Genomic DNA, 25,511 nt, shown 5'->3' with positions numbered 1-25,511 from the left:
TCACTTTACTTACGCGCTCCCGAGAAATAAAGACCTGTCCTGTAACAGCGCTGATCGTTATTCTCCGTGAATTATTGCCGATCGTTATTCCCCGAGGGTTGACTCATTTGCATCACTGTTTCTCGTCGCTTCGTAAACCACACAGACGCAGACATTCGCGAAGGACAGATATCTTATGAGAAAAGTTTACTTTTTACAAAAAAAAAAAAAAAACCATTACAAAAGTTGGCTAAATAACAAAAGACTTATAATACTTTAAAATATGAGGGTTTTTTTTTTTTTTTAATTTATTGTTATTCCCCGGAGCGACTCTTTTTTTGCATCACTGTTTCTCGATGCTTCGTAAACTAGAAACAAAAAAAAATTCGCAAAGAGATCTTGAATGAGAAAAGTTTATTTTTTATACAAACAATTACAAAACAATTACAAAAACAGTTACAAAAAGTTAACTAAAAAATAAGAGGTTTATAATATTACGAAACACGAGAGTTTTTTGTTTTCATTTATCTGATTAGAAAGAATTTGTGGGTCGTTCTTTGCAGAAATCTTCAGAACCGCGGCAGAGGCTGGCCCTCTGGACATCGTGAAGCTTTGCAAAGGAGACAAGCTCTACAACATTTCGACTCATCTGCCGGGTAACACGCCCGACTCGCCCTATGTTCTTCAGGTAAGCTATTTTGTAGTTTTTTTATTTTATTTTATTTTGCACGCGGTGGAGTATTTGTTTGTATGTAGTTTTATAATTGCAAACAAATACTCGAGTATTTTAACATTCTTCGGGTTTGGGTCCCGCAGGAATCGAAATGCACTTAAAGTGTTAATAAGTTGTTTTTTCTGACTTTTTTTGTAAGTTGCTTCGTACAAATTGTTTTCTTGTTCTAAAAATGCGATGACCGATGGTAAAACAAATATTAGGTAATGAGTGTAATCTAAAATACAACACTTTATTTTAAGCAAAAGTCACGCTCTCTGCTCGAGACTAATAAGCATTCAGTTTGTGTACTGAATCGTTATCGTAATTAGCCTCGCACGTAATGAATCAATATCGACGGAGTAAAGTTTGTTATAAGTTTATCTCGGTTTTAGGCGGCCAAAATTGGTTTACTGTGAAAACTTTGATTACACTTCTCTCAAAAGTAATTACGTTATCTGTGTGCGCGTGCGCGATATTGCGTATTTTATTTATCGTCATTTTTATTTTTTATGTACGTTTACTTTCTGAACTCTGAATAAATTTGTTAACACAAACTGAATTACTATCGCACACTGAACAAGATTCCAGAAAATGAGATCGAAACGTCTGTTAATAACGAGATTAATTACACAATATCTAATTATTGACTCGTGTTTGTTTTAAACTGAGAGAATCCCACGTTAAAATCTGAATGTTTTCTGATATTTAAACTTATTTGGTTCGATCGAAACAAGAAAAAATGCAACGCATACACTGTGAGATATTGTTTTCCGCGCAAATGTGTGCGAAGCGCGCGGTACTTCGTCACGTAATTGCGATAACTGAACGTGCGCTTTTTTAAGATCGTTGGCGCGCACCCCGCTTCCTCGGGGGTGATCGAGGCGGAGGTGCTTTGGGCGCTGGAGAGGCGCGTGGCAGCTTTAGAGCGGCAACTGCGGGAGCATCAAGAAGCTTTGTGCGCAACACCTTCCCTCGCGCTGCGAGAACTGAGGCGCCAAGTGGACAGTTTCAAGAACAAATTGGAGAACAACGATCAGCTGAGCTGGCTGAGTAAGTAATCGAATTACGTCGTTCCTAAATGTGCACACAGCGTGTTCTCAAAATAGCTCGTCGAACTTCGCGGACTCGTGAGAGCGAAAACACTTTTGTTATATTTCCCCAGAAATTTTCGTTCACAACGATAAAAAATGTGCGAAAATGCTCAATTTCAAACGTTATCATCCAACACTATTGATTAGTCAGTCAATTGAAAGATTTTTTTAGAAAGATGAAGATTTGATTTCGTAATCGGATTTCGCAGCCGCGACTGCGCAATGTAAATGAGAGATAATTCACCGCACACACGGGAAACAGAAATTCCGTGGATAATATAAATTTTTTGACACAAATAGCGAACATTAGCGAAATTAAATGACCGGCGGTGCGGCCGGCCGTCATTATATCCGTCGATGGTTATATATATGATAATGAGCTTTCGCGAGTCCATTATCCTAATGCGGCGAGGTGCACGCGACTGTTAAAATTGATTTATTGTCGCGGTACTTACTCTGTAGCGTTAATTACGCGAGCAGATATAATGTATACCGTGGCGACGACGTATACGGAAAATTTGTGTCAGTTAATTCCTGCGTTCTGTTTGAAACGCAAAGAATTTTAAATTGCATTGCGCCACGTTCAAACAGGCGAGGCGAAAAATGTCCCGGGCGCGCATCCTCAGTTCTTTTCAAAAACCGCGCTTTTACATTTCTCTTTCACGTCCGATGTTCATAGGAGATGCGCAATTTAAGTAATTTTATATTTAGCGCATTTCAAAGTCTTGTACACTGAAGTTGATAGAAATTTTATTGTTTCAATAACGCAATTTTTTTAATGCCCATTACTAGATAACAGACTTATTTCTACTTTTATTTACTTACTTGTTTATTTTTTGATTTATTTTTCGATGTCGGACATTTAACAAAATAATGGATGTGGCCAAATTCCTGCCAACACGTTTGAAATATATTTACATTTAATTATTTTTCGTGTGTTTTGAGACGCGGGGGTGAAATAAATGACAAAAAATATATATTTTTAGTTAATGCGCGCATGTGCGCAGTTTCAATCCACTTGCAAAATAACTCTCGAACAACATCTGAACATTTGGGGGAAAATTCGCCTGAACTATCTTAAATTATCTCGCAGCAATTCCATCAGCAGATTGAAAAAGTTATCGTAATTTAATTTCATGTAACAAACAACTACTTGAGAGTAATCTCTCTCTGAACTTACGGGTATCAAATTTAATTGAGACAATGTATTGCGATATTGAGGCAACAAAATATATTTATATACAAATAAAAGGAACAGTAGACACACATGACGAAATAATGGGCAGAAGACGATAAGATAAAATGAGCGAAACCTTTTCCGACATTTTTGATAAATCATTTCCGATCTACGAGATTGGATGAATCCTCGACCTCTCTCGCGTTTTGTTCCGCAATGCAATCTCGTCGAATCGTCATGATAAAAAATTTCCTCCAAGACTTTATTTTCCGCGCTGACATTGAGGAACCAGAGCTTTCGCGGGTTAAAATCGAATAGATCGGCCATATTGATGAGATATAAAAAGTTTGGCGGAAAATTTTACGATCGGCGATCTGAAATCAGTGACGGATATACGAGCGGATAAACAGCGGCATGCTTGGATTGCGGCCGCTGAATAAATATTTGTCCATGCAAGGAATCCGTTCCAGTTATTCCTATCTTCTCAGATTTCTCGTCTCGCGAAGGTGGTCCTCGCGCATGAGCGAGGAAAGTTCCACGATCTCGCGATTATTAACGTTAATTAATGTCGTTTTATAGTTCGGCTCAGCTTGAAAAGTTACAACTAACCGAAACTAACATCTGTTTGTGCAAACGCTATTGAAACATTTGATTCAGAAAACTTCTTTGTTATTAAGAGAAAAGAGAGAAAATTGTTTAGGAATCGGCAAAAGAGAAAGTTTTCATTTTTCTTCTCGTAAGACTTTTTTTCTCTCATTGTTCTATCGCGAAAAATTATTCAAAGGGATTGCAGAGAAAACTGTGGTTTTTCACATTTACACATATACTTGCGTATATTTCCGTTTTATAGTTGTGTTCCACACAAGTTAATTGCGCTTTCGCGCGCTTTTCACAAAGTCTCACACAAAATGACCCCCGACGAAGTTCTTCAAAGAAACTTAATCCTTGGAAATCGCTGTCTTCCGCAGGTTTCTGCAAGCAGCTTCCGGAGCCAATCTATATGGATTCTTGCCGCAGATTGCAGTATCGTCGGAAGAGTGACAGCATGAAGCGGAAAGTTCGGGAGAAGTTCCTCAATATCTGGTAAGTCACCGAGCGAAAATGTCGCTTCTATTATTTCACACGGAACTCGCACGGAAGTGCGGGGGCAACGCGACGATTCATCTACATATATTGAATTCCGAGTCTGCAATCGAAAACTTTCGAAAGAGGATTTCCTTGGGGGGTTTGTAACGGGGGTTATTGTAATATGAATCCAATTCGGTCGCAGGATGTAGGAGCGAAATTAAAATATAAAAAACAAATTTCCGACACGTTTCGGCTTTAATTCAAGCCTTGTTCTTAAAAAATATTTTAAAAAAGGAAACAAAAAAATATAAAGACGCGGTAAATTAACAATTGAATAAAATACGCGCCAGTAGAAAAAAATTCGAAGAGAGCAAGTCTCCGAGAAAAAATACGTTTTCATTAATAATAATAATTATAATCGTCAGATATTGTCACATGTGTCAGTGTGTCCTTAAAAACTCATATTAAAATCAATAGCGAAGATAATTTGATCCGAGCCAATATCTTAACTTTGTGCGAAATATATATTTTTTTTATTTTATTTTAAACGTGTAAGTTAATACGTTAATAATTTGAATGAAATTCAATTTGAAAATTTAAAAATTCTAGGCTGGTTTGCATCACACGTAAATGAAATATCCAATTTATTTCTCTCTTCTCTTATAGAAATTAGAAAATTCATTGTGCGACACCTTGGCCAGGAGTCGAACAACTCCTCGGAATCGATCTCCCAAGGTGATCTTGTACACGTGACGCAATTAATCCTCGCTAGTTTGATATCACATGAGCTGAAATTTGTTGTAAATAAGCGAGAAAACACAAATAAGATAAACATATACTAAGAATAAACTTAAGAACATGTGAGCGATCGATCGCAAGATGTGTGCGTATTGTTGACACCGTTAGAAAAATCCACGGGTGACGAAGCTTTTTCTTCCGCTCGATCGGCTTATGGATCCTTGATGCTCCAATACCGATATTACGCGTGCAGGATCGCCAATGAGATGCTTCCGCGGGATGTTCGATCAAAATGCCAATAGGCCGTTGTGCCAGACAGGCCATCAGCGGGCGCTGCAGAGACCGCGGCTGATGATTAAGCGGCTGCGATAATCCTATCTATTAAGCAGCAATATGCCGCTGTTTCCAGTTACATTGTCGTACAATGGTGGTGGTTTCGATCGATTCGCCGCCGCTGCAAGTCGCTAGTCCGAGAGAGAGGTAATGTGCAAAGCCCTCGCGCCGCGTTCCTCATGTCATTGTCATTAAGCGTCGATGCGCGCCGCGTATCGATCGTCGATCGCACGCGCAGATAACAAAAACGCGATCCGACCTCGAAGATTGATTAGCCGGAGGAAAGTTATTCAACGAGTAACGCGACGTTGGAGGTTTCACCGCGCCGACCGCATACATACTGGGTGTCCTGTATATACTTTTGCGGTATATTTACATTTGAGTTCTTTTTTTTTTTTTTTTTTTGATTTAGCAAATCAAATTTGTTTTTGGATTAAAAACAAATGCGTGATATTGATAACGACGATGAGGAAATATTTGCCTCCTTTGTTTATCGATAAGTTAAGAAAATATTTTGAAAAAGTAAAAAAACTTATGTATTATATGACGATTTGATTGATATTGATTGATACGTCAGTCGGTTTCGTTCATTTCACAAAAAAAGAAAAATTATGATAATCAAATTAACAATTCGTAATTAATTATTAATTTGATCATAATTTCTTGCTTTGTGTAATTTCTCGTTTCGAAATAATACGACGCATTAATTTCCTATTTATATTTAAGTGATACGGTTATAGTGTATTTAAAACGAAACGAGAGAGAGAGAGAAAGAGAGAGATAGGGGATAAATAAACCTAATAACAATTAACAATTTCCCATATTGCAATTGCTATTGAAATATCGTCTATTGAAGTTCGTAGTCAATAAAGCATTCGTTGATGGCGCAATTTGCCACGGTGAACGTTCGGAGATCAAAGGATGCGGCGTGGAAATTAATTACGCAGCGACACAGAAAGTTTATGAGGAAGGTCCAACGGAAAATTAGGAATAAACAATTCGCTGAGAATAAAATATCGATCAATGCGCCGCGCGAAACATCGGGATGGGAGCGGCTGAGGAAAGGGCGGATTGCCGGGGAATAAAGTATCGATTAGCTCCTCTTTGAGGAGAGACACAAAGATAAACAATCAGCCTACTCGACATCACGCTAACAGTCACGTGAATTACTTCTGCCATTTCCATTTTTCTAGGTTTTATAAACAAATATTTATTTATTCAATATATATATATATATTGTTAACGTTTTTAATTAAGCGTTTCCCTGAAAAGTGATTTTTGTAACTCGTAAATCGCAATTTCTTGCGTAAACATTATATACAACGTGATGTGGAACATTTAATAAAATATAAATTTGCCGAAGGGAGCGAGAAGCAATAGTGGCGCCGCTTCAATTTGCGAAAATTCACGTGAATTTTATGTTAAAAGAATATAAAAAAAAAGGCTTTTCATTCAACGAATGTTTTGTCAAAAATGAAACTTTGACGAGTCGCTCCTATCGATATTACGAGACAAAAGTCGAGATGGACGAATCGTTAAAAGTTGATTAATCCATACGGGAAGAGGACTGATGAAAAAACGCGAAAAAGAAAAAAAGGATAATCACGGAACCGGGCTCTTGCAAAAACGATCTCGCAAGATCGTCAACGTTTCGACGTTATGTTGCTGCTAATAAATTTCAGATGGAACTAATGCCCGTATCGATTATGTGCGCCGCTCGCCGCGATTTTTATTCCACTCTCTCAACTTCGACGAGTTCGAACACGTTTTGATGTAGACGCGCGAGGTGAGAATCCTGTGTGTGTACAGAACACGCTCGGAATAAATGCGCGCGAATACAAGTCATTATCATTATCGTATTTCTTGGAGCGTAACACGCGAAGTAATGTGTTACGTTAAAGCTTCAAATTGTACAATGGCACGTTCGCGCGACTTTCCAATACGCGACGGGGATACATACATCGGATTAACGAAGTGGAAGTCGTTGATGTGTGAGCGGGTACGGCTTTGTGTCAATTTGCAATCGCGATATTTAACAAATACGTAATAAAATTTGCGCGAATCGTAAAGCGAATCGTAAATGAATCGCGAGAAATATGAAATTTGAAATCGTGAAAAACGGCGCGACGATGAAGATTTGTGAATTCCCGGAATTCACAAATACGGAAAATATGTATTTTTTATCTTTGATTACAACACGAGGATATTTGTCAAGTGTCTCTCTCTTTTTCTCTCTCTCTCTCGAGAGAGATTCAATTGTTGTCAATTCGATTGTAATTGATTCCCGTTGCCAGATCGTGTCTTCCGCTTCTCGATTCAGTTTTAACTTTTATTCAATAAAATCTGGCGCGTCCACGTGCTGCGGTCTATAATTAGCAAAATCGCGCATCTACAAATCGCGCGAAATTTTGTGATTTATTTATTTTGTTTTTACTAATTCGACAGATAATCAAACTTTTTTCTCGCTCTAATCCGCAAACATTTAATTTTTGTACTTAAAAAAAAAAAAACAAAAAAAAATACACGGAGCAAAATGCGCATTTCTTTGCCTTTGAATTTCGTTTCGCGAGAGATAAGAGGAGAATTTTAGTATGCAACGAACGGAACAATCTATCTTGCATCGTAAAAAACTTGATTACGACATGTCTCGTACAATGACACTTTTTACAACGCAACGTTATCAGCGTGTTTGCATGTTTGTAGAGCGAAGTTAGGTAATGTCGTCTGTTCTTGATTTACTTGATTTGTGTTAAAATTTCGGTTCTGTGTGCGTGCGCGCGCGCGCGCATCACAAAAACGATACAAATCATTGTTTTAAAAAGATCAAAGGCCGAAAGCGAGCAACACCTGAAAATTAAAACATTAAAAATTAATATCGATTTATGTTACATACGCAATCTGAAACGAAACGTATCTGCACTAACACACTTATGTGCTTCTTCAGCCGACACTTAAAAAAAATATACATACATAAATTTAAAAAAATATACATACATAAATTAAAACGTAATAAACAGTACGTTATGTGAAAAAAAAAACAAGGTTACATAAAGGCACGTAATAATTAACTGAATAAAATATACATGAAAAAAACGTCGTAAATCTCTGGAAAAGATCACAGATCACAGATTCCAAAGGATGTTAAAATGGTAATTGTTAAAAATAGAAAAATATATATTGTCTTTAGAATCTTTATTACTCGCACATATTTGTTTTATAGTTTTCAGCATTTTTTAAATACATCTGTTTACACATCGCGCATTTTATATCGTGTAACATCTGTCATAAAAGAGGTCGCGGAAAACTACGCGATCCGAATAAGAATAGCGTTGATTTCATCCACGATTTCCGAGATTTCCCCGCGAAGAAAAACAAAGAACGCGACGACGCACGCGGTTACGCAGGCGGGAAATCGCCCTGGCATAAATTTCCGCGAACCGCGTCGACCGACGGAACACGCCGCGACCGTGGAAAAGTGACGAGTTGCAGGGCGCGCGAGCTTCGCGGCCTATCTTAAAATAGGAAACGTACGCGCGTGTATCCGCCGCCGCCGTCGTCGTCGTCGTCGTCGTCGTCGTCGTCGTCGTCGCGGATGCCTCGGAATGCGGTTGTAAGGCCGCGCGTGTGCATACAACAACCACGCCTTGTGTTGCATCCTCCACGTCTCTGGTCTCTGCATGGGTCTCGCGCGGCTTATTCTTCGCGTCCGGCGAAATATGCAATTCCGCGTCCCGTCGCGTATCGAATATCAAAATGCGCATCGCGGCGTTGCGCGCGGCGTAATTCCTCGCCGCGCGAAGAGAAGAATGAAACGATGAGACGATGAGAGCAAATGGCGATTTGTGTGCGAATTGTCACGACGTCGTAGTTGTATTTTATTCCTCGGAATCCTCGGTCTGACATCGACGACGCGTGTGATAGTTCAAAAGAGTTGAATTCTCGTAAAAGATATTGAACAAAAAAAAAAAAAAAACAGAGACTCGGAATTAGGGGGTTGAATTTGACTTTTTAGATTTACGAGTATTCGAAACTCTAAAAATATATTACTATTTTGGATTTAATGTTACACGACGGCGCGGCAAATGCGGGATTATGCTGAAAACGCTACACGGAAAATTGGAGTAAGCTTCTAAGCATCAGAGGGAAATATTAATGCGATATTATACACGTTCGCGCTCGCGCGCGCGCACAGAGGGCGCGCGAACATAGGCGAAATTCTGATTTAATTCGGTTTTTGCTCGATTGCAATGGGTATCTCGTCTGTTCGCGTCGGAAGATATGAAAGTCTCGTCGTCGCGCGCACGGCAGAAATAACACGTCGAATTCGGAACGAGCGCTGTCGAGGATTCGGGTCGAGCAATTTTAATCTCGCAACAGTCGGCTCGAATTATTTCATGTTTATTCGCGTCTCGTGTTTATGCATTATGCATGCGGTTTCCCGAGTTAGTCGTCATTTATTCTCCATGTATCCACCTTCCGAATTGCGAATTTATTCGCCTGGCTCGCAGGTTTCGTTCGACATTTATAATTGCCTTCTTCCCGGCGTATCGCGGCGTAAGTACGTGTTACCCCGATCCTGAATCGGTTTTTTTCTGGCACCCTAAAACATGAATCTGACGCAATTTGATTTTAAATTATTGAATTCAATTGTGCAAAAACTCCGCGCCATCTTCTGCCAGAACACGTTTTACGTGTTTTGATTGCTAACGATTTTTGAAGAGAGTTATGAAAGGGACCCCCGAGATTTAGAATTAAATTAATTATTCGCATAGAAAGATACGCGTACAACACGAATCTTGGCATATCCGATAACCTTTTTAACCCTATACAAGTGTTATTTCGCAAACGCGACTTTATTTAAGAACGAACGTTTTTGCCGAGCGAAACTTCGCGCAGACCCACGGTCTTGAATGTCTATCTCTTGCTGCGCAAAGACAGTCGGCGTTTAATTAAACGAACGTCAATCCGTTCAAGCGGAAGGAGTTAAATTTAACAAGCGCGCGTTAGACAATTAATTACCGATTTCCATTTGATTGTGCAAAACGCAGTTGGTGTTTGGAAATCTCAGATCATGAGGCGAAATCTCATATTCCGTGAGAGAAATAGTCCGTCTAACTTTTTGTCAGCTCTGACGACGAAACATCGTTCGTTACGAACGAAACTCTAAATAGGAATTGAATCGCGCGGTTAGTGTCCTGTCGGAGGGTACCTGATTTAAATAATTTTTCTCAAATCGGTTTCGCTCGGAGTTATAGATGACAGAAATAATTTCCTTCAACTTTGATCGCGTTTTCTTTCTTGCTCTCAAAATAATACAAAGACAAAACGCAACAAATTGATATTATGCCGAGTGTTTGAAATCGAAAAGTTGTATAATAGCCGCAGAATCTGTTGTGCAAAGTGAAGTTCTTCGTCTCGCGATTCAGAAGGAAGATCAAATATCACTCCCGGCGCGTATAATCGAGCCATTGTAGCTGCAGTCGCATGACATTAGAATGACAATTGCAGATCGGAATAACAATCGAGCAGAAGCGAGTCGTTGTACCGTCCATTAACGGGACGCGAAACCGAAGGAGGTTATTGACGAACCCACGCGAGTTATACCGAACGCACAGATATCGACGGAGTTTTCTTTTTTTTTTTTGTTCATTACGACAATTGGCCCGCCGCTAAAGGAAAGATCAAAGATTGCAGTTTGACCTTTACCTCGCCGTGATGTCAAGCTTCTTTCTTCGATCGCGTCCCGTGCGGTCACAAACGAGCGTTGTACATGCGCAAGCTGTACTTTCCGTCTATCAAAATGTCTCGTTGGTCTAACTTGCCCGAGGGCGCGTTTGCGCGAACGCAATTAAACGCGATTCGTGTTCACGTGGCGAATAGCTGTCATCTCGGTAGAGCTCGGGCTCTTTGCTTTGATCGTGCAGGATCGCAAATCTATACAGAAATGCCTTGATAGGAAACTTTCTCTCTCTCTCTCTCGCTCTCTCCCTCTTTTTCTCTTTCTCTGTCTCTCTCTCTCTCTCTCTCTGCTCGACATCAATCTACACATTTGGGACAAACATAGTGATAGCAATTCGTTCGTGTATGTCAAGATTGCACAGAGTCATAAAAATATTAGACTTTTATATTTTGATATTTTTTCACGCGAGAACAACATAACGTAGAAACTTCAATAAATGATAAATAGATAATCGGACTAAAGAAGCCACCGTGAGAAAATAACTTGTATTGGAAAAATTTTTTAATTGTATTGAAAATTTTTAATTTGTGAAACATTTAATTATCTCTTCGAAGTTTTTGGAAATATAGTATTTAAAAAAACCAAACTGAAATAAAAGTCGGAAAGAAACGATAGAAAAAAACAAATAAAGATTTTCTAAATACGGAAATGTTAATCGGAGTTGATTGAACGCATATTTAGAAAGAGGTTTAGTGATAAATCTTCTGAAGTATATTTTTAACTGAAAAATCTATTTATTTCGATATATGAGATAATATGTTGCGCGCACTAGACGCGTAATCTTCTTTAATGAAAACTCTATATACGTATGTGGATACTGAGCCATTTATTAAAATTAGTTTTATCCAATTATGTAAAATCCGTATTCTCTCCACGACGCCTACGCGCATCGTTGCAAGCGCAGCAACAAAGTGAGGCTGTTGTGTGTATGTATGTGTGCGTGTGTGTGTGTGTTTTTAAAGCGCCTTAATACGCGCGCGCAATTCCACATGCATTAATACGGCAACAAGCCAGGTGCTATAAAGAGAGATCCTGAAGAACTTTAACCTTCCACCCCCTCGAAAGAGAGAGAGAAAGAAGAGAAAGATTTCTACGTTGTGGAGCGCTTTATAGAACATGCAGTTGGTTTTCTCGCGTAGGTTTCGAGGATGTCGGGAAATCTTTACGACGATTTCAGCGCGTGTTCAATTCGAGAGAGAATTCTTTAGAAAGATATGTATCGTAAATTTTGTACGAAATATTTTTTTCGCCCGTTTATTTTTCATAGTCGATAAAATAATCCGTTTGTTATTTTTGACACTTCAAAAGTCTGACGAATTTTATTCGATTGTAAAATATTAAAAAAAGTTTAAAAATTTTTCAGCATCTTTTTTCGAGTGAGTTTGCCACCGTGTCTGCTAATATGCTACTTAACAAAACATAGAGTTTTATGTGATTTAATTTTAACGAGAGAATTTTAGGAGGTGCTGGAAAAAGACCGAAAAAAAAGTTCAAAAGTAGGATTAAAAATTTTAATTGTATATATATATATATATATACAATATGTATATAAATTCTAGCCAGGAAGTTCTGCGAGATGTCCTGATGGCGCGAAGTAAAATTTAAATTTTAAATTTTTCATTTATTCTCGCGCCTCAACTCGCGCAAGAAAGTTTGTTATTTCTGGATTGTGTGGTAATCTTTATTTGAGCTTTTTTTTACACGAAACTTTTCAAATTAACGGGATTGAATTTGACATGAGAGAGAGAGAGAGAGAGAAAGAGAGAGAGAGAGAGAGAGACAGGAAAAACGAGTAATTTGGAAAAAAAAATATTGAAGCGGAACATTTTGCGCGGCGTAAACGTCCGTTCTGCATATGCATTGCGTATACATACATGTGGGATACTTTTGTCGTGTGTTCTCTGTAACGTAATTTTCTCCTTTATATTCATAGGGCGTAGCGTGACACAAGTGAAGCGATAAACTTGCGGTTCATTTGGCTCGGGGGGCTTTAAAACATCGCGTCCCGAGCGCAGTTACACGATCGCGAGATTAATTTGCATACGTGGCAGGTAATCAGTTTATCGGTCGAAATGGGACGTCTGTGAGAATCAATATCAAAATGAATGTAATAACGCGGACGGGGGCGCGCGAAATCGCAGCAACGCGCGCGCGCGCGGGTGCAAACGCAGTTATCTCTCTTAAACGTTATTATAATCGCGTAAAATGTGGCATCTCGCACGCGCGCGCTGTAAATTTTCATCCGGAAACTTCCTCATTAAGCGCGACGTTGAAGTGTAACACTATGATGACAGATGATGCGCGCGCGCGCGCGCGTATTCAACTTCATCGCTAATTAAACTCTCGTGATTTATTATATCAGTCGAGGAGAAGCTTTTTAAAGAAACATTAACAAAATTGAATTCTAAATCTCTAAAAATATCTTGAGAAGATCTCTCTCTCTCTCTCTCTCTCTCTCTCTCTCGCGTCAAGAAGTTACTTTTTGGCAGTTCAAGGATCTAATCCTGTTTCGCACTTTTAGTTTCGCAGATGCGTTCGAACGAGAGACGAGCCGTAATTCTCTGAGTATACTCGAAGTGATGCAAACGAATTATGTTCTTGCCAAAATTATTTCGCTTTAAAATTAAAATAAAGCTACTTTTGTGTGATTTTGTTCTAACCAGTAAAAATATGTAGTTTTTTGTAACGATATTTGTTTTAATTTTGCAAAAGTTAGATCTCTTTGAAATTTTATTCTCAAACGAAGCAAAACATTTTGATGTAATTAATATAAAATAAAAAAAACAAGAACAAAAATAAATTATCACATGTAAGATAGTAGTTCTTGATTTTTTCTACCGAATGTTAAATTTTAATTTTTTTTCCTATTATGAAAATCATGAAGTTACGTAATAAGTGTTATGTAACCTGCTATTAACGGAGATTTACCGACACGTTGTATAATTCAGTTCTTCTTCTTAGTTCTCCGGTAATCTCATTAGAAAAGATTAATAGTTGGATTATTTGAGCCACAATTAAAAACTTTTTTTACGGGAATACATTTACATTTATTTATTTAAACAACCGCGTTATATGTGTGTGTGTATAATAACGCAGTTATATTAAAACAAATAAATATAGATTTTTTAATATAAATTTATTTATATACTTCGAAAATCTGTACATGTATTCAACTGTACATATACTTTGAAAATCTATTTTTTATTTTTGTATCTTATTTTGTTATTAAATTCGCGCGCGCGAAACATCTCGAAGATGAATAAATACAAAATTATAATTTTTCAAAAATATAATCACGCACATTGTGTGTAAGTACTAATTGGCCGTTTTAATCTGCCGCTTGTTAGAAAAACTATTAAATGTCGCGCGAAAAGAAGATCGTCGGCCGCGTCGATTGAATGAAATACTTTTCTCGCGATGTGTGTGTTTCCGCAAAGACGTTGCGCAGTGGCAAGTCACGCACTTTGCATCGACATGCAAATTGCGCCGTTGCGTTCGTTTGGGGCGATATTTACTCGCGCGACAAAACACGTTTTCTGTCTCTTCGAAGCGTTTATTACTCGGCGGCGACTTTGCACGGCACATTAAACCCGGGGCTTCCGTTTTATCGCAATTTACCAGCGATTCCTCGCGAACGATTATGACCCTTAAAGCAGCGAGGGAAAAGTTGAAGCGTTTCCGGACGAGACTTCCGCGTCGTAAATTCCGCATGCAATAATCGTTTTCCTTCCAGTTTCGTTCCCAGAGCCCTTTTATTACGCGATATTTTATCGTCGCGGAAGACCGAGTAGGAAAAGGTTGGTTGTGCGAAAAAACGCTTGAATTAAAACGCATGTTTAATTAAAAAAGAAATATATACTCCGCGAAAAATAACACGCGTACACGTAAAAAAAAAATAATATTAATTCTGCAGTAAAGTAAGTAACCGACTTTACATAGCGGTAATTATGTTTGACGCGCGAACGGCACGATTTACGAACACAAATTGGAACGTGAACGCTTTTGTGCGCATTTTCCGAGTCGCGTGCAAATGCGAAGGGAATTCAAGGAAGCTCTGGCAAAGAAAGAAAGAACGCGCAAGAATGCCGGCGCGAATACATCCCCAAGAGAGAGAGAGAGCGCCGCGGAAAATAAACGGTCCAGGAGAGGAATAAGAGAACACACCCGAAGATGCTCTCACACATTGCACCTCCATTCATTCGCGGGTTTCGGAGCGAAGCTACGACGGCGGTTGGCGTTGGCCTCTGTCGCGTTACCGCGAAATGCTATTAAGCTACCGTTATCTAGGTAATAAGGACCGCCATGGTTAGGCCATGTATAATGGCGAACGCGTCACAAAGCGCATTATCGCGCGCGCCGCGATTCGACGTGCCGGATTGCCAATTAGCGGTTGTCAGTAAATAAGCGCCCGCGTCGCCGTAAAGATGTCTTTCGCGCAAACGCTTCGTTCACGATTCCAATCTGTGCCGCGACTGAGAAAACACAGAGAAGACGCTTCTGGGACATCCGATACAAAGGCTGCACATCGTGCAATTTTTTTTATTACAAAATATGAAGAAAGTTTGAAACCAATGAGGTCTTAAAAAAGTAGGGATTAGGAAAATTTATTATGAGGGAAAAGAAAAAGTTAATACAGTAAACAAAATTTACCGCATAAAAACAAACAAATGATAAACACAACCAAAAAAAAGAGGAGAAACGAAAAATAAAATATTAAACACTAAGATTGAATGATAATTAAAAAAACAAATTAAATGTTGGCAGAGAGAGAGAAAGCCAAGGACTCTCAGCGCTAATCGCATAGACGCGATAAAAACACAGTTTTGTTAAAACATTTTTATGAAAAAATTTATTTTACGTGGTAACGATTTTGGTTTTTTACTTTTGTAATTTTTTTTAAACAAAATTCGGTTGGTTTTGTTTTTTTATTCGCGCTGTGTGCGTAAATACACTTTTACGCGATCAAATTTTTATACATAGAGAAATTTGTAATTAGAATTCATAATTATAATCAGAATTTCGGTTCGCGGAGAAAAAAATATCATTAGCGCGAGAAATTGAACGAAATTATTGAATTTTACATTTTGACTCGCACATACGTGCAGAAAGAGCAGAGAGAACTGGTTTTGCTGATCAAAAATCGATTGCGTCGAAATCGCCCATCATTTTGATCAATAACGAGTCATCGAATCTTTGAACACGCGCGCATCTCACCGGATGAAAAATTTAAATGTATAATATAATTAATTACACGTAAGTAACACTTTATACGAAAATATGTATGCAATTACGTATTTATATATTTCGTCACGATATTTAAATTTCATACGCGAATATCGGATTGCGAATGAATTTAATGAGTTTACGACGCGTTAGTGTAAAACGATCACCAATCACTGTAGTCACGCGGCTGTGCGAAAAATAAAATTTATATTATTTGCATATATTTTGCATCTCTTGAGCAGAATTCCTCGCTGATACACATACACACACACATACAGTGGCCTGCGTGTCACATCAAATCGATTCTCACCATATTCCGATATTACCGATCTCGTCTCAGTGCGGTAGGTCAGGTTCGTTGTTGATTTAGCCGACCGTGCCAGATAACCCATTATCTGTCAAAGTAACGAAGAGCTGTTGCCCGACGCTCTTCATCAAAGTGTGATGACGTGTTAATCCGATTAATCCCGCATAGCGAGGTGACCAATCGACGACAATGAACTTTCGTGTGTGATAATTAACACACAAATGCTTATCCTTGGCGAGTCATCGATCGGTCTCGAAGTTTAACTACTTTACACGTTAATTTATTTTTAAGCATTATTTATTCATTGCATTGAGTGCAGTTTAGAATTTTTTCGAGATACCAACGAGAGGGTGGAAAAAAAAAAAAAATTGTTTTGTCACACACGCGTGGATTTTTCCAATTGTAACATTAATTATCAGTTGTATAAAAATATCGAGATAAAAGAGAACGAGAAAAAAATATAAATAATCAATAAAAATAAATGAAATATATATATTTTTTTATTTTACTTTAATCGCAACAGGAGAAGAGACACTTTTTATTCAATTATTTAGTTGGTGCTTTGCACCAACACGCGTTAATTAATTGATTGATTCATTGTGAAATTAATAGCATATTGGAAAATGTATAAATTGCCAGATTGTCAGGACATGGATTATGAGTATCACTTTGTACGATTCTCAGTGACGTGTCAATCTCGTCGAGCGTACGCGAATGGCTCCGCTCGCCGGCTTTCGACGCTCGACAGTGGGAGGACGAGGAGCTGCTGCTGATGCTACAGACGATGTTCGTCGAGCTAGACCTACCTCAAAAGTTCAACATTCCCTTGCCGATTTTGCGAAACTTCCTCTACGAGGTTTACAATAACTACAACGAGGTGCCGTTTCACAATTTCAGGCACTGCTTTTGTGTGGCGCAAATGGTAAATATACGTTGCCTTTATATCGCTCCAAGATTTGTAGAATACCAGTGTCTACAAATGTTAATTATTTAATGAAAAACCAGTTTTACATAATTTATTTTGAACGATTTATTTAATAAAAACAAAAACAGTTGAGGTTTCTTTAAAAAAAAAAAAATCTAAAACTCTATCTCCTTAATTAATCAGATCCGTGGGGTGGATCGGACATTTTTCACTGTTGCAAAATTAACATGTTCGCCGCAGATGTACGCGATAGCCTGGGCGGTGGACCTGCCATCAAAGATAGGCGACCTCGAGGTCCTCGTATTGATTGTCTCCTGCATCTGCCACGATCTTGACCATCCAGGCTACAACAATATTTACCAGATAAACGCGCGGACCGAGCTGGCGTTACGCTACAACGATATCTCACCTCTGGAGAACCATCACTGTTCCGTGGCGTTCCGGGTACTGGAAGCGCCGGAGTGCAATATTCTCGCGTCATTGGACAATCCTACGTACAGAATAGTGCGCGAGGGCATTATACGGTGCATTCTGGCCACCGACATGGCCCGACACAACGAGATTCTCGGCCAATTTACCGACACCATTCCCGAATTCGATTACACCAACAAGGCGCACATAAATCTGGTGAGTTTGTTTGCAATTGAAATAAAAATCAATCACTTTGCATAATTTTTTAAATTTAATTTTTTTTTGCGTTTTGCAGCTGTCCATGATTCTGATCAAAGTGGCCGACATAAGCAACGAGGCACGTCCGATGGAAGTCGCGGAGCCGTGGTTGGACAGATTGCTTCAAGAATTCTTTAAACAGAGCGACGCGGAGAAGCTCGAAGGTCTTCCGGTCACACCCTTTATGGATCGCGATAAGGTGACCAAACCGTCGTCCCAGGTTAGCTTCATCGGCCTAGTTCTCCTCCCACTCTTCGAGGCTCTTGGCGAACTTCTACCGGAATTGCAGGTACTCTATGTTTTTTCCACTCGACAATACTCGCACGAGTTATTTACATTGAATTCACGAATTGGAACAAAATTCCAAAATTTGTTTCAGGATCTCATAGTTCAACCGGTCAGAGAAGCTCTGGAGTATTATCGCAAACTGAACGAAGCTGCCAAAGACGAGCGTCATCATCGGAAGAGCGTCGTGGACGTCGGAGAGTCAGCCCTGCCTAACGCGTCGAGCGGCGGCACCATCGGTGGCTCGTCCGCCGTCATTAAGTCCACATCGTCGCACAGCGTGCGCTCAAAAAGGTCCGCCGGCACGGTACATTCGCGCTCACGCTCGACCGACGATGACATCACGGAAAACTTGATGATGGAAGACGTGGAGAATATCGAGAGTTCCGATCCGGAAACCGCGACGGAGGTGGAGATCAGCGAGAAAACGTTAAAGTTCAAGATCTCCACAGAGGGGTCGCTGTCTGGGACCAGCGGTCGCAAGAGTTATCCCGGCAGTCGGAAGGGCAGCCGGGAAAAATCCTCGTTGGATTATCACAATCACGACCTGGCCAAGGCCGTTCGTGATCACGAGCGAGAGAGAAGACGCAGCAGAGGCGAGAACTTCGGCAGCGACCTGAGTTCACCGGTTAGCGCGAGGTCTGCCGAAGGCACGCGGATCGTCGAGGAGATAGAAAAGGACGAGTCAGTTTTTTTAGATGTAAAAATCGAGGGCAAAACGCCTGAGGGAAACGGCAATGTCGTCGCGGCGGAGGCCCGCTCGCAGCCGATAAACAACGTGAGGAAGATCAGCAGCGTCATGGAAAACGATCAGGAGAGTAGATCGAGTCGCAGAGATGCTCACGGTAGTCGAGAATCGGTCGGTCTGCGATGTTGCTGCGACGACAAAACCGGGCCGAATAACAAGTCGTTACTTTCGCGATTGAGAAATTTCACGGACCGTCTGAGCATCAGTTTCGATTCCAAGGACTCGCCCGGTCCGAAACCGAAACACGCGTCGAAGACGCTCAACAAGAGCAATTCGATAAGCAGCGGTTCGACCACCTCGTCGTCGAGGCATCATAACTCCTTATTTATCTGCAAGCGTTGTAATCTTGCCAAGTCGTCGATCAAGGACAGCAACAAGGCGGCTATCGCGACCGTAGTGGAGCTTTCGTCGGTGGACAAACGCGCGATGACCCTGCCGAAGGTGCGCAAGTCTACGGACTGCAAGAACAAAAGCTGGCGAACGGTGTTTGCTAAAGAGAAGAGATCGTCTACTTCTTTGGAGGCTCTGCCGGCGGCCGGTGCTGACAGCTCGTTTTCCAAACATCGCAGAAACTTGTCAAATCCCGAAGGCAAGTCGCAGAGTATGAAGGAAGTGAAGACGCGGCAGAATCTGGACATCGAGTTTCAGGAGATCGACGTACGTCCGAAGAAACAACCCGAGATCATAGTCAATCCCGACACCAGTATCTGCGACATCGAGGAGGATCTCGGCAAGGTTGAGATTAGAAGAAGCTCGGCCAGTATGGAGGACATTTCCAAGATGGCGAAACAAGCGGAAGCCGCCATACTGCTGGGCTCGCTAGATCCTAACAAAGCGGAAGAGCGTCCTCATACCGGCAGTCTTGACTCGATGCTCTGCAAGGACGTGTCCAAGTCACGAAAAAAACATTCCGCTTTGTTTTCCTCACCCGCGACCACGAAAAAATCATCGCCCGGTTTGTTCTCGCGAATCAAATCCGGCATGAGCATCGACAGCACCCGGAGCAACAGCAACAGCGATTCTCTACACGAACACGGCTCGCAAAGCGGGTGGATATCCTCGTTGACAGCTAGCTTCCGGCCGAAGAGGCATCCGAACGACACACCGTTGTCCCCACACCCGCCAAGGTCGCCCAGCAGAGAAGAGATCAAGTGATACGTCCTAGTGGTCGAGGATTCCTCCGAGAAGAAGCTCGGTCTCCGCAGCTGGTGGCCCGAGAACTTGTTCTGCTGCAGTAGCTAAGATTCGAGCAAACAGTACAATTCCTGTGAAAACGGAGAAAGGGAAGAGGGGAGAGCTAATCAAGTTTCAGAAATATTCGGGACTTTGGAGCTGTCGTAACGCAAAAATTAGTAGAAAATGTGGTTGTTAAAAGTTTCATAAAGTAAATTTCAGCCTCTCGACGAGGGATTGTTAACTTTCCCGTTGCGGAATTAATTATCAATTATTAATAATATCGCGATAAAGTAAAAGAAAAAAAAAGCAAGTCAATTCGAATGAATGTATTTGCTCGAGTAAACCAATTATCTATAAAATATACAATGTACAATTACTGAGTGAGAATCGAATTGAATTTTTAATTGAATTCTTCTTTCGGAGATATCCTCGCACAAGACCATGATTTTCTGTCAATTGAGTGCTTTATGTCGTAACGATTACACAAGAGTCGATACGTTTTATTATTGTGTGGGACACCCACGGCCTGTGAAGAGCAAAACAGAAAACGAGAATGTATGCTGTATACACATAGACTATTTTATTTATTGTCCGATTAAAAAATAGCCTAACCAGTAAAAATCATTAATGTTGTTCTCGTTACTATATGCATATATATATATATATATATATATATATATATATGTATATATATAAAAAAAATAAAAATTATACAAGAGTGCAGATGTATACAGAGACACTAGAGGACATACATACGTACATCTTCATTGACACATGTGCACATTATATATATATATATATATACACAACAATATAAAAGATCTATAGTGTATACGCGAGTACGTGTGAATAGTTTGTAAGTAGAAGAAAATGAAAAACAAAAAAAAAAAACAAACGAGTCGAGTTATGTGAGCTCTGTCGTATGTCGATGTGCGAGTTTCAGTAACGACGATTTAAGGACGCGTGAGGTAAGAGAACGTTCGTCGGAAACATATATATTTTTAGGACATTCTGAGCATCTTGTTTATTTCACTCTTTCTCTCTCTCCGTCGCAGTATTCTCCGAATTTCCTAGAAATATTGCGATCTTCTTGAAAACTTGCGATTATTCTGAAATTAATCTGAAACGATCTCGAACCTTTCGAAGAAACTCTCTCGGGATATTTTCAGATTAGTTTTTTCACTATATATATATATACCTATAAATAAATAAATAAATAAATATATAAATCAAATATTCTCATCTCTCGAGCTAGTTAAGGCGAAACGAGGAAATGGGGGGAGATGCGCGTCAGATTGATTAATTGTGCTTTACGTTTGCGTTAAGAGCGACACTTGCACATGCGCGATGATAAATCTCTCGTCGCTCGGTTCGGAGATGATTGTTGAAATAATTGCGTCGCGGATTATCTTTTTATCTAGTCCAGCCACGCTCCCGGCGTGCGTTTTCAACTTCGAAAACGGTTTGAAAAAAACTTTTAAGCGGCAGTTTTAAGTCGATCACAGTGGAAAGATCCGAAATTACTCGAGTGGACACACTTTCGCCACGTTTCTTCAGAACGTAAAGGTCTTCTTTGAACAATTAAATCTCACGAAAAAAAAAGAACACACATTTGTAAGCAAAAAAGAAAGAGAGAAGAACGCAGCCTAATGGGGTGGTTCTTCTTGACGGACTATCTTTCCTTATTTCGTATAAAACAAAAAAAACAAAAAAACAAAAATTCTTTTTGATGTGTTTTCCGAATTCAAATTTCTATATACGTACGCATACGTAGAAACACACACGCTCAAACGTAATTAATTACGTCTGTAACGACGTCCTGCTTTTTTCATTTTTAGATGTTTATATTTTTATACTTCATCAACTGCGTCTGTACGGCGAGTAAAAACCGCATGTATTGTTGAACTCTAGTCTTACGTTATTATCTTCAAACCGACCGCCAGGTTTGAATGCGTTTATTATTTTGCGTGACGGTCTTCATGAGGGGAAAAAAAAAAAAAACAAACACACACACATACTCTATGAGAGAGCGAACGAACGAGCGATCGAACGATTCTTCTGTGTCAATTGCTTGACTGATTGTTTAATCAACGATTGTTTTTATCTTCCTCTCTTTTTCTCACTTTTATGCCGTAGGAATCCAGAATTCATGTCAATTGAATCAAATATATGACAAAAAAACGCAAATAGAACGAAAAGTCAAAGTCTTGCGCGTAAGATCGTATGAAAATTGATTTTGACAAACTCTATAGAGAAAAAAAAGAAACTAATTTTTATTCGACGGACAAGTCCCGCCGCGCAGAGATACGAAGAAACTGAATAACCGTAACGAAATATATTTTCTGTGATTCTTTCTCGAGATTAAAAGTCAAATTTTTTTCTTGTTATTTCAAGAAAATAATAAAAGATGTGAAGAAAAAATAAAGGGGAATACAGGGAAAAAATAAAGAAAAGTACAACTGAATGTTCGCGAATGTGAGAAGAAAGTCAGTGTGGCGCGACGCTGATATTTAGATATCAGATAATGAAATTTTCCGCGATGTGGAACGAAAGAGAGCATTTGATTTTGATTTTTTTTTTTTTTTTTTTTTGAGTCGAGAGAACAATTCTGAGACGGAATTGTTTGCGTAACACTGGAAACGGCAAACGAGATGCCGCGGTAAACAAATGAGATTGAAAAGTATACAAGAAGTAAAATAAAGTAAAAGTATATAAGAAGTAAAATTGCTCGTAAAAAAATTGTCAATAAAAAACCAATACGAGACTAAATATAGGATGTCCGTGTGTATAAAAAAAACCTGTAGATCGTTATTGAAACGATAAAAGTCAGACGTTTTGATCTTTGTGTTGTGGATCTTCCTCAGATCTATAGTTTTCTAGTCACAGACATCCTGTATTTAGTCTCGTGTTGGCCTTTTATTTAAAAAAGTATAATACGAAGACGTCATTATTCATCAAAAACATGGAAAATCGAAGTATTAATGCTTTTCTCTACTTCAACTACTCATGGGAAGTTGTTAAAAAAATGAAATTAAGTTACGTTCTCGCCTTACGTATTTACGCAAACTGTGTAGATTAAATTTAAGCGGAATATTCCAATGTTTATTAAAACCCTCTCCCTCCACTACGACCAAAGCGAATGTTCCTAAAAGACATTTCTAACTTTATATCTGAACAAGAATCAAATGCACTTTTTTTCTTTCGTATCGCCTACTCTCTATTTCTTTCTCTCTCTTTCTCTCACTCCTTCTCTGTGCCCGACTGATATTCAAGACTGAAGTTGGACAAAGGTACCCAAATGACTAGTTTGTAAATTCTTTCGTGCATATAAAACCACATGTTAATAAAATAAGCGACGAGACACGTATACATATTCAAGTTTTCGAATTTGACTTCTTCAATATTACACGAAACGATAATTTAATGAAAAATTATCGCGCAAAATGTTCGACGCACAAAGATAAAGAAAAATTGGAGTTTTCTAAAGTGTCTTCTCTTAACTTTAAAAATGTATATTATATATAATATATATTATATGTATTCATCAAAAAAGAAGTTTTGTGCGCGTGTTGTTTCGCAAAGCCTTCAAATAACCAAAAAACTCTCTCTCGATCTCGATAGCACCAGCGCGTTCGGGTACTTTTCTCCAAAACTAGTCGCACTTTTCCTTGTGTTCGCAATTTCTTACTTACCCATGTCTTGACTAACAATCTCGATTTACACAAAGGAACGATCTTGAGAAAAAATTTTTTCCACTTCGCAGATTCGTGAAATGAAATTCAACTCGTTGCGAGATGATCGTTGAGATTGTTGTTTGATTCTCGCTTTTTCGATATATCTTGTACCGCTTATAAAATATTATTAAAAAATAACAAGTATAAAAAAAAGTTAAAAAAATAAACACACAAAAAATGGGCCAATCAAACCGGTAATACACGGTTCATCGCGTTTTACTCGTCAATTGAATATTTTTTCTCAATAAAAATTCTCTCTCTCTCTCTCTCTCTCTCTCTCTCTCTCTCTCTCTCTCTCTCTCTTTCTCACTCTCTTATTCCAATTATATATATCGTCGTGTCAATTATCCGGATAAAGCGTATAAAAAATAAAAAAAACTCGTTCGTATTAATCGCTTTCCGCCTCCGCTCGCATGTGTATCGGGGATGCCTGCCGCATTCGATTCTGCGCTCGAGAGGCGCTCGACGTTTATTTATAATTGTATTTTTATCCTCTGACCAAAATTACATCTCAATTCACTACGTATACGACAAATATATATGTTTACCAGAAGTTACCAGATATTCGAAATCTGTATATTGTATAAAGCTGAGCTTAGCGCGTTTGCAAAAGAAATATTGCGTCTTTAATATTTTTCGTGAAGCAAAAAACAAAAACGGCTTGATAAGCCAAAGAAATTCAATTCACCGCTTTATTGCTTTGAAGCTTTTTGAAACCGCACATTTTTACACGCGTCTTTTGATGATGATTACTTATTAAGCGGTGAAGCAAAGCGTTCTTTGTAATTAAAAAGTTACGCCCAAAAATTATGTGAGGCGCTGTATTACATAATTCAACGATGATTTGTGGTCCATACAGCGTCACGAGATCTTGTTTTATTTTCATATATTCTGTTTTGATATAATTAAACGTTATCGACAAAAGTAACTGCAAATAGATGCGTTCGCGCAATGACGTGTGAAATGTTGGTGTGAGAATTAAAGTGTTTTAATGCGTGTATTTTGAATAAAAAAAAAAAAAAAAACAAAACAAAACAAAACAAAAACGTAATTACAGACTGTTGTTAAGATGCGGTGAGTTTTACAACAAGCTGTATAATCAACAAACGTGGCTTTGAAAATGTCGCTGTTTAAAACAATCAAGTAAGCGACTTGTATATTATAGCGATTTCACGAATTGTCATCATAAAAAAAAAAAAAAATTCTCTTAAGGAAGAATCTTGATCGATGTGTTTTTTTGTGAATTCGAATAAAACACCCAAACATCACGTGGACAGTTTCATGTTTCAAAAGATCTATCTTCTCCGTCTTTCGCCGTCCCTTTTCACGCAGAGTTGTATTAAAAAAAAAAAAAAAAATTATTAAGAATCGCTGAGATTTCTTGCTAAAGAGGAAAGAAAAGAAATCGGTCGTCGTGATCGTTGTCATGAATCATCTCTCATTGTTAGATTAATTGTTACGAAATTTATGCGTACATACAATTTGAATGAATGCATGAAACTAATCTCTCGTGTGTGTACATACAAATACGCGGGAGGTGTATATCTGTGTATTTTATATATACATATATACATACGGAATATTTTGTGTGTGTGTGTGTGTG

At 39.0% G+C, this 25,511-nt stretch overlaps 1 protein-coding gene across 2 annotated transcripts in view; it reads left to right on the top strand.

Moving 5' to 3' along the window:
* Positions 1–25,272, top strand: part of LOC109854380 — a 131,406-nt gene extending 106,134 nt beyond the window's left edge. For both annotated transcript variants that reach the window (XM_020427425.1, XM_020427424.1), the window contains 7 exons: positions 543–667; positions 1,537–1,744; positions 3,931–4,045; positions 17,056–17,293; positions 17,537–17,923; positions 18,003–18,254; positions 18,345–25,272. In XM_020427425.1, the coding sequence (XP_020283014.1) occupies positions 543–667; positions 1,537–1,744; positions 3,931–4,045; positions 17,056–17,293; positions 17,537–17,923; positions 18,003–18,254; positions 18,345–20,153 (3,134 nt within the window). In that variant the 3' untranslated portion in view covers positions 20,154–25,272. The remainder of the gene's footprint in view (positions 1–542; positions 668–1,536; positions 1,745–3,930; positions 4,046–17,055; positions 17,294–17,536; positions 17,924–18,002; positions 18,255–18,344) is intronic.
* Positions 25,273–25,511: the final 239 nt, after the last annotated feature.

Source organism: Pseudomyrmex gracilis, unplaced genomic scaffold (assembly GCF_002006095.1).
Source record: "Pseudomyrmex gracilis isolate BER0280 unplaced genomic scaffold, ASM200609v1 scaffold_64, whole genome shotgun sequence".
Taxonomy (NCBI): domain Eukaryota; kingdom Metazoa; phylum Arthropoda; class Insecta; order Hymenoptera; family Formicidae; genus Pseudomyrmex; species Pseudomyrmex gracilis.
The sequence above is the reverse complement of the archived record's forward strand: the minus strand, read 5'-3'. Positions and strand labels throughout refer to the sequence as shown.